The 13,572-nt window shown below is 40.6% G+C and overlaps 1 protein-coding gene across 1 annotated transcript in view; it reads right to left on the bottom strand.

Annotated features, from left to right (window-relative positions):
* The window catches only part of dock8 (dedicator of cytokinesis 8), a 64,156-nt gene extending 51,165 nt beyond the window's left edge, over nt 1–12,991 (bottom strand). The window contains exon 1 of the mRNA XM_083553608.1: nt 12,753–12,991. Within this exon, the coding sequence (XP_083409734.1) occupies nt 12,753–12,799 (47 nt within the window). The 5' untranslated portion in view covers nt 12,800–12,991. The remainder of the gene's footprint in view (nt 1–12,752) is intronic.
* Between the last annotated feature and the right edge of the window lie 581 nt (nt 12,992–13,572).

The raw sequence follows: 13,572 nt of genomic DNA, 5'->3' as shown, positions 1-13,572 counted from the left end.
GTCTCCCTCATCACTCCTGCAGTAGTTGCCCAATCATCCAGCACCTCTTCACCACCACCGAGCCCCTGTCTGACCTCTTACCTGAACCTCATACTACAGTCTTCCTCCTTTAGTTTTCACCATCTTATTCTTCTTTCAGTCCTCACTCTTCTTCTCTTCTGCTTCACCTCCAAAACCATCCTACAGACCACCATCCGATGCTGTCTAGCTACACTGTCCCCTGCCAACACCTTACAGTCTCTAATCTCCTTCAGGTTGCATATCCTGCATAGAACATAGTCCACCTGTGTGCACCTTCCTCCACTCTTATACGTCACTCTATGCTCCTCCTTTTGCTTAAAATAAGTGTTCACCACTGCCATTTCCATCCTTTTAGGGAAATCTACCACCATCTGCCCTTCCACATTCCTCTCCTTAAAGCCATACCTACCCATCACCTCCTCATCACCTCTGTTCCCTTCACCTACATGTCCATTAAAGTCTGCCCCAATCACCAATCTTTCATTCCTAGGTCACCATCTACCACTTCATCTAATTCACTCCAGAATCTTTCCTTCTCCTCCATCTCACAGCCAACTTGTGGAGCATAGGCACTGATGACATTTATCATCCCTTCAACTTCCAGCTTCAAATTCATCACCCTATCAGAAACTCTCTTCACCTCCACTACACTCTTCCTTCAGAATCACCCCTACACCATTTCTCTTTCCATCCACACCATGATAGAACAATTTAAACCCACCTCCAAAGTTTCTGGCCTTACTTCCTTTCCACTTGGTCTCCTGAACACACAAAATATCCACCTTTCTCCTCTTCATCATATCAGCTAACTCTCTCCCTTTACCAGTCATAGTACCAACATTTAAAGTACCAACTTGAACCTTCACCCTCCTACATTTCTCCTTTTCCTGCTTCTCTGTAGAAGTCTTCCTCCTCTCCTTCTCCTTCTTTGGCCAACAGTAGCCCAATTTCCACCTGTACCCTGTTGACTAACGATACCTGTGGCGGTCATTGGTAACCCGGGCCTCAACTGATCTGGTATGAATTTCTCTTTCGTGATCAGCATATTTGATTTGGCACATGTTTTACACCGGATGCCCTTCCTAACGCAACCCTCCACATTTATCCGGGCTTGGGACCGACACGAAGAGTGCATTGGCTTGTGCAACCCTAATGTATATATATATATATATAAATGAAATATAATAGTAGTAGTACAAGTAGTAGTAACAGTAGTAGCGATAGTCACAATCATTTTTATTAAAGCAGGACATCATATTGGCAAAAAAGTCCAACTCGGGGGTCCCTGCTACAATCCTGAGCCTTACTGTTGGCATGTACAGCATATTGTCCCTAAATTCACAAGGGGTTCCTCCAAGTGCCATGACTTCCTCCCACCTCCCAAAACCACACCAAGTAGGTAGACTGGCTATTCGAACTTGACCCTAGGTGTGTGTACATGGTGTACATGGCATGGTGCATATGTGATACAGTAAAACCCCTTTCCAGGGAACCCTCTCTCCTCATACCCAGTTCCCAGGACTGGCTCCTGAGCAACAGTAACAATCACAGAGACAAATCAGGTAGGAAGCTTGAATAAAGTAATAATTATAGCACTTCTTTAAGACTTTATTGATTCTCATACAGTTGCTGCTGACTTAATCATGGCCAATAAAATCCAGTCATGCCTACACTACATTCTACTTTAATAAGTGGGTTTTCTGAAGTACATACCACAATACTCTCCCTTGTCAATCAAAGTAACATTAACAAATCATGAGCTTCTGTCAGCTTGTGTATGGGAAAGAAGGTAGATAGATATAGATCTTTCCTCTGAGTGTTTCATTTGTACTGTTCTTTATTGTCGATAGCTGTCATATCATAGGCGAGATCTGGCTGATGGGAGGTACCTTGCAGATGGCCAAAATTAAAAGAAATAATAAGGAGAGAAAGAAAATTGACATCTGCCCATTTTAAAAAGCCAAGAACTTCTAGATACCCTAAACAACCCTTCCTTATGAGAGTAGAAAAGGAAGTAGGATAAGGCCTACTTTAGTCCATCCATAATATAAAGGAACTACAGTAATACCACAAGAATTGGTCAGATATTAAGTGAGCACTGCACAGTTTCTGGGGCATCTGTAAGTTGTATGGCATTGCTAAATGTGATGTGTTGCAACACTGTGCATTTGGGTTTTAAGACTGTAAAAAAATAACACAGACTGTGTACAATAGTAGTACACCTAGACTGTAAACCAAAATATCTAAATATATATCAATCATAAAATGTTTATAAATAGGAATTTTTAATGAATGCTTCACAGAAACAATTGAATTCAAAAGCTGATTCTGAAATCGTGCATGAAATTGCTGGGCAAAAATGCGGGAATGTTAATGGGCATAACTGTGTGTTCAAATGTGTGTGCGTACGTGCATGTGCACGCTTTTTAATTACATACCAGACATGCTTAGTTCAATAAAACATGTGTACACTGTCATAAAACTTGAACGAGATACACAAAACAATATTATCTATTAAAAGAAAATCAGTAAACCTCAGTTTCAATACTTCCTGTCCTTCCCACTGACTGCGATTTGGATTCACTGCTAGTACAGCGGAGTGAATCGGGCCTTTTTTACACCTAAACCTAATTCATATTCCCAAAGCATCCGCGCAAATGTTCTTAACAATGCTGCCTGTTTTGCTCTTGAACAGAGAGTAGCACTGTGCAAAGCGAACCAGATAAATTGGCTCACTCCAATAAAGGGTTCCCCATTTCCATAAATCGCAGCAGTTTGCTTGCACGGTGTTGTGTTGAGAATTATAGAGCCTCTAATCAACGTCTGCACAATACTCTTTCTGTTATTGTTGACATGTGTGCGGTCTTCAAGCTCAGGGGAGTCTAAACACCACCATTCGATATCGCCATGATGACTTTATTTGGGAAACTGAAATAAATCTAAATCGAACTAAAACTGTAGATTTTTTAAGCACAAAGATGAATAAAAATATAGATATATATCAATCTATAATCTATTTATTGTAAATAGGCCACTAATGCACTTCTGGTTAGATGCTAACTGCATTTCATTGGCTCTGTACATGTACCCTGCACAATAACAAAATTGAATCTAATCTAATCTGTTTATATACACCCTCTATGAACAAAAGCCAAATCTGCTTCTTTCCCAAACAGTTGCCACAAAGTTTAAGGCACACAATTGTATATGGTGTCCATAAATATATCATTAACTTTTCCCTTCAAATGCTCAAATCCTGTTCCAGCATGGCAATGCCCCAGTGCCCCAGCTCTTGAAAGATCTGGTTTACATGAGTTGGAGAGGAAGATCTTGTGACCTGCTTTAGAGACTTGAGCTCAACCCTACAGAACACCTTCGGGATAAATTGGAATGCTGAGTGTACCCCAGAGCTCCGCAACCTACATCAGTACCTGACATTACTAACACCCTCATGGGCACACAAATCTTCACATGTACACCCCAAAATTTAGTGGAACCTCTTTCCAGAAGAGTGTAGGCCATTATAACAGCAAATGGTAACTAAATGTGAATGTTCCAAAAGCACATAAAACTCTTATGATCAGGTGTGCAAAAAACTATTGTCTTTAATTATTTTATATATATAATTTATATATTTTTTTTTTATTTATATATATATATACATAAAATCAATCACCTGTTCATAAGTAACCCAGCTATTATGGATGCACAAGCCAGTGCACTCTTAGTGCCGGTCCCAAGCCCGGGTAAATGTGGAGGGTTGCGACCGAGCTGGGAAGGATGTACTGCAAGTTAGAGCAATAAAGGATGGAGAGGGAAATGTGTTGACTAGTGAGGAGAGTGTGTTGAGAAGGTGGAGGGAGTATTTTGAGCAGCTGATGAATGAGGAAAATCAGAGAGAGAGAAGGTTGGATGATGTGGAGTTGGTGAAGCAGGATGTAGATAGGATTAGTAAGGAGGAAGTAAGAGCAGCGATTAAGAGGATGAAGAATGGAAAGTCGGTTGGACAAGATGACATACCGGTAGAAGCGTGGAGATGTTTAGGAGACATGGCAGTGGAATTTTTAACCAGATTGTTTAACAGGATTTTGGAAGGTGAGAAGATGCCTGAGGAATGGAGAAGGAGTGTGCTGGTACCGATCTTTAAACATAAGGGAGATGTGCAGACCTGCAGTAACTACAGGGGAATTAGGTTGATCAGTCACACCATGAAGTTTTGGGAAAGAGTAGTGGAAGCCAGGCTGAGAGAAGAGGTGACCATCTGTGAGCAACAGTATGGTTTCATGCCGAGGAAGAGCACCACAGATGCCTTATTTGCTTTGAGGATGTTGATGGAGAAGTATAGAGAAGGACAGAAGGAATTGCATAGTGTATTTGTGGATCTAGAGAAAGCGTACGACAGAGTGCCAAGAGAGGAGTTGTGGTATTGTATGAGGAAGTCAGGTGTCTCAGAGAGGTATGTGAGGGTGGTGCAGGACATGTATGAGGACAGTGTGACGGCAGTGAAGTGTGCAGTAGGTACGACAGACTGGTTCAGGGTGAAGGTTGGACTGCATCAAGGATCGGCCCTGAGCCCTTTCCTGTTTGCAGTGGTGATGGACAGGTTGACGGACAAGGTCAGACAGGAGTCTCCCTGGACTATGATGTTTGCAGATGATATTGTGATATGTGGTGAGAGTAGGGAGCAGTTTGAGATGAGCCTGGAGAGGTGGAGATATGCGCTGGAGAGAAGGGGAATGAAAGTCAGTAGGAGTAGGACAGAGTACATGTGTGTGAATGAGAGGGAGGGCAGTGGAGTGGTGCGGTTGCAGGGAGAAGAGGTGGAGAAGGTGGAGGAGTTCAGGTACCTGGGGTCAACAGTGCAAAGTAATGGAGAGTGTGTAAGAGAAGTAAAGAAAAGAGTGCAGGCAGGGTGAAGTGGGTGGAGAAGAGTGACAGGAGTGATGTGTGATAGTAGGGTATCTGCAAGAATGAAAGGGAAAGTTTATAGGTCTGTGGTGAGACCTGCGATGTTGTATGGATTAGAGACAGTGGCATTGAGTAAAAGACAGGAGGCGGAGCTGGAGGTAGCAGAGCTGAAGATGTTAAGGTTTTCGTTGGGAGTGACAAGGATGGACAAGTTTAGAAATTAGTTTATTAGAGGGACAGCACATGTAGGATGTTTTGGTGACAAGGTGAGGGAGGCGAGATTGAGATGGTTTGGACATGTGCAGAGGAGGGACATAAGTTATATTGGTAGAAGAATGCTGAGGATGGAGCCACCAGGTAGGAGAAAAAGAGGAAGGCCAAGGAGGAGGTTCATGGATGTGGTGAGGGAAGACATGCAGGTAGTTGGTGTGAAAGAGGCAGATGTAGAGGACAGGGTGGTATGGAGACGGATGATCCGCTGTGGCGACCCCTAATGGGAGCAGCCGAAAGAAGAAGAAGAATCACCTGTTTATAAGTATAATATGTGATGTTTAAGCATTGGATTCCACATTTAGTCTTAATTTGCCCTTATAATTCCCTGCACTCTTCTGGAAAGATGTTCCACTAAATTTTGGACTGTGCTTATGGATATTTGTGTACATTAGTCACGGGGGTATTATGAAAGGCAGGTACTGATGTAGGTGAGGAGGTCTGGGTTGAAGTCAGCGTTCCAATTCATCCCAAAGGTGTTCAATAGGGATGAGATCAAAGCTCTATAGCAGGCCACTCAAGATCTTCCTCTCCAAAAGCATGTAAACCAGATCTTCAAGGAGCTCACTTTGTGCACAGAGCCATTGCCATGCTGGAACATGTTTGGGTTTCTAAGTCTAAGTGAATGCTAAATTGTATTATAGCGAATCTAAAGAGGTCCAGTACATTTGAGGGCCTCCAGCTTTGTGGTAACAGTTTGAGGAAAAACACATATAGAAGGAAAGGTCAGGTGAATACTTTTGGCAATATAGTGTGTATATTTATATAAACAGACAGACAGACAAGTCACATTTTATTAAGATTGCAATCCAGTTTATGATCACACACATTTCTGTAAAATTCTTTAAAAGAGGGCAAAGTTTTACAGGAGGGAACTAAAGCAAATACTGGGAGGTTGTTGTGCTACTCTTTGTGCTGGCTGACAGTCTACATTAAATATTTCACTTCAGTCAGCACCGGGAGCAAGTACAGTGTAAAGGTCAATGCTTTTGTATAATTATTCACACACCCTATAATCACATGCCGTACACTGTTACACTAAACATTATACACTACATATACAATGGAACAATAAGGACCTCATGAATCTAATGCAACAAATATAACGTTAACATTATTTAAGTAAAGCTTTAAAAATATATGAAAATGCTAAAATAACTTCCTGAAATATATATAAAAAAAAGCCATGCCAGTCATTTGTTAATCCAGTCATTCGAAAGAAACCATTTTAAAGAAGTAATAAGCATAGGCAACTGAGTGCTACTTCCTCTAACAGGAATGCAGAACTAATCCCCTTCCTAAGGACTAATTCTCTTCCTAATTCATATTTTAATCCCATATACAGCCTCCAGGCAGAGACGGTCAGGTTGTAGGTTGAATATTTATTTACATATTAAGTGATTGCGGATAAAACAACAAATCTTAACAATTGTAACAGACGGTATTCAAACAAGCTGGAAACACCAAACCACAATCCTGTTTTTTTTATTTTTTATATGAAGCCCTTTTCTGAAGCCAAATTTAGCCCTTAACCAGTAATCAGGGAGTTAAACATGTCTCGCCTGCATGACCTATTTCTATCAAAGACCATTAACCAACACGTGAAATGCTACAGATGGGTAAAATTGGGTTGGGGTTAGGACGAACATTTTCTTTTGTTTCATTTACTTAGAAATGAGCTCATGGACCAGAGCAAGTGCTAGTTCTTGTGTGAGGTTAATATTGATGGATAAAACACCAACATTACTTAAAAAACATGCTGTGCCTTTCTCACTTTCACGAGTCAAGTGTAAGCCAGTGGTTCTGGTTAGGCTTTGTTTAAAATAAGGGTTCTCTCACTGTGTAACAATAGGAAACGCTGTCCTTAAAGTACATTCAAAAGCAAATGCTTTTGTACTCAAATAAATATTTAAAAGTAGGACCTTAACATTAGTAATATTAACGGAGGGAATTTGTACTTTTACTGAAGTACAGAAAGAGTGTAATTCATCCACCACTGCAGTTTAATCATGACATTACGGAAACACTTTGATGTACACTATACAGGCAAAACTTTTTATTTTAGCTTTATTTTTTAGTTTTCTAGATTTTGGAGTGTGCTTGTTGGGTTGTTTGTCCATTCAGCCATAAGGGCATTAATAAAGTTAGATACTGATGTAGGGTGAGCTCTATAACAGGAGATCTTCCACGCCAACCCATTTAAACCATTTCGGAATTGGACTGTCAGGTGTCCCAATACTTTTATCCACATAGTGTACATCTCACAAACCTCTGTAAGCTCTTTGGACCTTTTACTCATCTTGTTAGAGCCTTTTCTTCCTTTATAGGTTTTGCACCTATAAAGCTTTATACCTGTAGTGCTGCTAGCAATGTTTTATAATGTATTTGTTTTGAATGAATGTATCCTAAAAGCATTAAAATCAGTCCAACTCCTTATGAACACTTCAGATTAGGAACTTATCAGTGTTTAGGGAGTAGAGTTTAAAATTCACAGCTACAAAAATGCATGCTATCTTCACATATATTTTCAGCATTTGATTATGTCTGAATGTGTTAATAAGTTAAGTGTGGCAGGCGAACCCTGCAGCAAATGCTCCGTCCTCCCCTGCTGGGTTTGCCTGCCACACGTAACTTCAAATGTACAATTGTGTCATATTATAACAAATATAACCTATTATAAAAGCACATAAGAACTAAATGTGGATGTTCAAAAAGAACAAACGAATTGTATAGGCAAGTGTTTAGCCACAAATTTTTGTGCATATAGTGTATTGTGGGGGAAAAAGTTTACAGACGTATAAAAATATGTAATAGTCAACGTCAAAAGATTGCTGCATTGATTTAGAGACCACATACAGTTGAAAACTTGCTTCCTGATTCCTTTTAAGGGTTTGACAGAATGTGATATAACTGACATAAGAAAGTCACCCAGCATGTTTTCCTCTAACCCACTGTAGTTCTGTGTGCTGCCTCGAGCGGCCTGTTGCATTACAGCGATTACAAAGCAGCACGCTGACACCCAAACATGACGTATAGAACCTCTCTCAGCACAACACTTCTAATAGTTTTCCTCGCTAATGGTAAACCAGCACACTCCTACTAGGAAAAGTAAATTTCTGCTTTGGGTTCCTTAACTGTAGAGAAGAAAGGGGTCATTTCTCTTCTCACCAAACTCCAAAGGGGAAAATACTATATTACAAATAACAGTTTTCTTTTGAAATATTCCAGGTCCTGTAATGTCAGGTCCTAATGTGAGGCCTGGGGTGCAGTCATTGTTCATATTTATCCTAAAGGTGTTTAATAGAGTTGAGGTCAGAGCTTTATAGCAGGCCATACACTCCAACCCATGTAAACCATATCTTTATTGGACTTGCTTTGTGCACAGAGGCATTGTCATGCTGAAGTCTTGCTTTTCTAGAGCAAGTGAAGAGGAATTGGAATGCTACCATATCCTTGCGTATCCCATATAGTTGACTGCATCAAACTTTTAACATTTTGGGTAAGAACCACATATGGGTGGAAAAGATGTGTAAAAATACTTTTGTTCTGATCATCCAATCAGATGGCAGCAGCACAAGGCACAAAATCATGCACATGTATGTCAAGAGCTTTAGTTAATGCTCACATTAAATGTCAGGAAATTCAAGATTTGAGGAAAAATGCCTGTGTGAAGAACCTTTTCTGCTAATTTTAGTATTTAGGAAACTGCTGCTCTCCTGGGATCAAATGTTTCTAGAGTTTACACAGAATGATTTCTTTTTTTCTGAAAAAAAGAATTCATATAGAAATTATGCTCTGTTTAGCAATGTGTTTGTTTTGTGTTAAGAAACCAAACCAGTATTAATGTATGACTACTTAATAATCCATATTTTTCTCTCCTCTCTCTCGAAGATACGAAGTAACACAGGAGCTATGAGGATGGATTTGGACTGTAGTTAATGTCAACAGTTTACAACAATGGCTCAGGACAACAAGATGCATTAAATCACCCATCACCACACACCTAAACAACACTGAACTGTAATGAATGGACATTCGATCCACCTAGATAAGGATGGGTTCCCTTTTGAGTCTGGTTCCTTGCCAGGTTTCTTCCACATGATATCTCAGAGAGTTTTTCTTCATTGCCACAGTCACAACTTGATGTTTATCAGAGACAAACTTACAATTTTAAGGAACAAAATCATACATTCTTTTAATATCACTTTATCTGTGAAAAGCTGCTTTAAGAGAATGTCCGTTATTAAAAGCACTATACAAATAAAAATTAATTGAACGAATATCGCTCTAAATAAAAGACATAACTTTCTAAATGACTTCTACTCAGAAACATTGTCTTAGCATGTGTATATTATCAGATATATATATACATACCGTAATTTCCGGACTCTTAAGCGCACCCATATATAAGCCGCACTGAATTTTACAAATATTTTTATTTTGAACATAAATAAGCCGCACCTGTCTATAAGCTGTCTACACTGAAACTAATTAACTTTACACAGGCTTTAACGAAAGACACTTTACACACGGTGTAACAGGTGAAATATGTTGCGCTTCCTTTAGGAGCATAGCGGCATTTTGAGAATAGCATGCCACTGCATTTTTCCCGCTATTACTGCATGTGTGCAAGACGAGGATTATGTCCTTATTATTTTCTGACGCTCATTTCTAAGTTTCTTTGACTAACCCTTAACGCTGTTAATAAAAAAGCATGAGTTTTGGAAACCGGTCTGTGCTTATATGATTTCTGTTGCAACTGGATTTAGCGAGCTCTCCCATGACCCAGACTCAACGCGTTACAACGGCTTGTATCTAAACAGTAGCCTACCAAGAAAGTCATTGTTCACTGTCTTCCTCCTTCCTTTCACAACTATTTCTCTCGAGAGTTTATCTTTTGGCATCGTCGTGCGTTTAAAAAAAAAAAGGTTTTTTCTCCCGATGCCGTGCAGCTCAGAACACAGGTGAGGTGCGTTTTTTCGTTTCTGTTCGGAAATTTCATTGGTCTAATGTTATGGGGTTCAGTTTTTTGGCTTGAAGTTTGTGAAACCGGGAAAAACCCAGGAAAAATTCATAAATAAGCCGCTTTGTTGTTTAAGCCGCGGGGTTCAAAACGTAGGAAAAAAGTAGCGGCTTATAGTCCAAAAAATACGGTAAGTCTGTTGAGTTAATCCATTAAGCTTTTTTCTAGAAACAAATGCTGAAAATATAATAAATAATCTGCTGAAAGAACAAGGCTTAAAGCTTGAAATGAGTAGCAGGAGATAACGTTAATAATGCCGTATTTAATTTTTTATATTAATTATATGCCATATTGGCATATAATAATCGCTTAATAAAGTCCATATTGTGGATAGATCAGTATCAAATCTGTTAGAAAACTAAGAACCTTTATCCGTACAAGTTAATAAACTACCAGCGCACTTAAGAAATGTCGCTGCACCAGAGAAATGTAGTCAAATTCATGCGTTACGAACAAACTGAGTAGATTCTAGAACATGCTGTAGCACTCATCAAGACTTCCTTTGCTTCAGATTTGTGTGAAACGTCAGCATAACGTGACTGAAAGGAGGGAGCCACAGGCATCATGTGGCAAAGCATTTCTCTTTCAAACAGCCTTCCTGTTGTTGGGAGGAATCCCAGTATGCAAAACTGCTCTTTCTATGACATGATCACTTTGCTTCACACTCACTGTCCCAAAGACTTTGCAATTATTGGTGACAAATAAGAACAAAATATCCAGATTGTTTTGAAAGAAACAGAATTAAAAGCAGCCAGCATCTCATGTGGTTTAAGCCACAACCACAGCAACACCATGCAGATTGTAAACTCTCGAGCATGGAAGGCGTGTAGGCCGGTGACCTCATCGATGCAAATAAAAGCAGAAAGGACAGAGAGTAAAGTCATGCAGAGACTGCAAGCAAACTCTCCAGCGATCATGTTTAATGCTGACTTGCTAACGTTTTTAGCAAATGCAAGCAGGTGCAGCAACAGCAACGTGCTCTCTGGTGAGATGGGGCAGATGCTCTGCGTTTTAGCGCATCTACATTAGGGGTGTTTTTGTACGGCTTGTCTATTCACCAATAATGCTCACATCTCTATTCTGGAGATTCGCTTGGGATGATTTGCATTTTTAGTATGTAATCCCACTCATAAGTATGACCAGTGCAAGGACGGATGTCTACCTCTCAACTTTTCTGCTCTCTTCCATGTGCGTTGGTGAGCAAGATTCATTTCCTTTTGAGTCACACTAAAGAGGAAGTGAAACGGTGAGTATGAAATAACTAAAAAAAGAATAATAATAATCCCCTCGGCCGCACAGCAACCCCGCAGCTTCGCTCTTGCACACTCAGTTCCAGTCTCACGAAGAAGCGAGATCATAAAAAAGCACTGCACTCACATAGGCACTATTACAGACACATAGGTGCAACATCCTGGGTAATCATGAAACTTGGTGGGCTGATAATCATAGTTACAGTCCTTGAAAGATTCCAAAGTGGTACAATCACAAGGACACTTTGTCTGTACTGTCAAGAGCTTTACATAGTTATTATACGTATAATACAAATTCATTCCAACAGCAATAAAGGTAAGCCTGCGTACATATGCTGCTGAAATCTTTCCCACACAACACCTGCCAGACGAAACTATACAAACGCTTATTTCCCAGCTATAATCTCTACAAGACTTTATGCTCATTATACATAAATAGTATACACCCCCCCCCCCCCCTTTGTCCTCCTCCAAGCACAGTAGGCTCACTGACTTCCTCACCACCTGCTATGTGAAAAAAAAAGGAACAATAATAACTTCCAGCTTAACCGGACTTTTAACTGTTGAGATTTATTTAAACCGAAAAGGAGGAAAGGATTCGCACAGGAAAGGATCAACAGGAAAGGATCAACACATCAGGAAAAGATCTACACATCAGGATATGATAGAATGGCCAAGATCTCATTGTTTGCAATGACACGTGTGTGTGAGAGAAAGAGTGTGTATTAAAAGGATCTTACTTATAAAGCCCTGTTCTCTCTTTTTCAATGTGGTTCTTGACAAAACATTTAATTTTTTTATACACACATCATCACCCCCTGATCACAAACTGATCTAACTAAACGCTACCGATAGAAGAGCGCATGCGCAAAACGCCACTAGTCTTTCCACCCCCTTTACTATGTTGAAATTCTGTTTAAACACTTTTGGGTTACAGCCCCGTTTTTCTCTTCGCTCTTCCCAAAGTCAGGACGTGTAGCTGCCTGCTGTGGAATCTACACCTGAACTTCTTAAGAAGACAGTCCACAAAGTGAAGAGCCACATGGAGAAGGAGAAGGAGAAGTTCTCAGGGGCAGAGTCCGGAGCGGGCTGAGAGCACGGAGCTCCGGACCACTGGCCCTGTCAGATCATTAAGTGTCGCAACACAAAGCACACAAAGTGATTCTTCACTTCGAAACATGTTTTTTTTAAAGGAGGGCGGGGGGGCAATAATAACAATAACAATAATAATAATAATAATAATAATAATAATAATAATGAAAATCCCGAGAGCAGCCTACCTGTTGATTTTGAGTGCGAACGCGCGGCGGTCATGCTGCGCGGCCATCGGGGAGCGGGACTGCGGGAGGACTCGCAGGGTTTTCAGGCCACAGTGCAGGAGCGCGGCGCTGCGCCTGCTGTCATCGGGAGCATCATTTTCTCGCTATCAGTGCGTTCGCTGGGCGGCAACTTCCGCATTCGGACAAACCCCAAACACTCACAATGGGCATGCGGAGTGAGTGAGTGAGTGTGTGTGTGTGTGTGGGGGGGGAGAGAGAGAGAGAGAGAGAGAGAGAGAGAGAATTTCCTCACTTAATCTGCCTTCTTTTTATTTGTTTGCGCCTTCCTCCCTTTTTCCCTCTTCTCCGTTATAAATATCATAAATAAATATCTATTGTTATCTGTTACAGAGTTGCTCCGGTTGGTTGTTAGTCACGCAAGATGGAAATGAGCGATCGTGCCCCTAATGAGGGTAATTAGTGAGTGCTTTCAGCAGGAATGTGGAGCCACTGATAACTAGTGATGCGCTGTTAGGAGTGCAGTTGTGGCGCCCTCTGTCGGTCAAGGCAAATAAAAACGAACGCAAGAACTCTACAGTAGGTGCTTGGAGCTCTAGTGGTTAAGTAGTTGAATTACAACAATAAAACAAACAATGTTATCAGAACTAGGAATGAAGCCAAATAAAAGCTCCAACAATCTAGTGGGAAACCCGTGAAGGTCTGGTCAGCCTCCCAGTGACGTCAAATCACATGGCCGGACACAGCATCAAGAGTAAAGAAAGAAGCACTTCTGTACATTGACATGAGGTTTGCGGTGCATATAAGGGTTTGCTTCAGATCT

The sequence above is a fragment of the Silurus aristotelis genome (assembly GCF_946808225.1).
Source record: "Silurus aristotelis genome assembly, chromosome: 11".
Taxonomy (NCBI): Eukaryota; Metazoa; Chordata; class Actinopteri; order Siluriformes; family Siluridae; genus Silurus; species Silurus aristotelis.
Note: the sequence above shows the minus strand (reverse complement) of the source record. Positions and strands in the feature narration are given on the sequence as shown.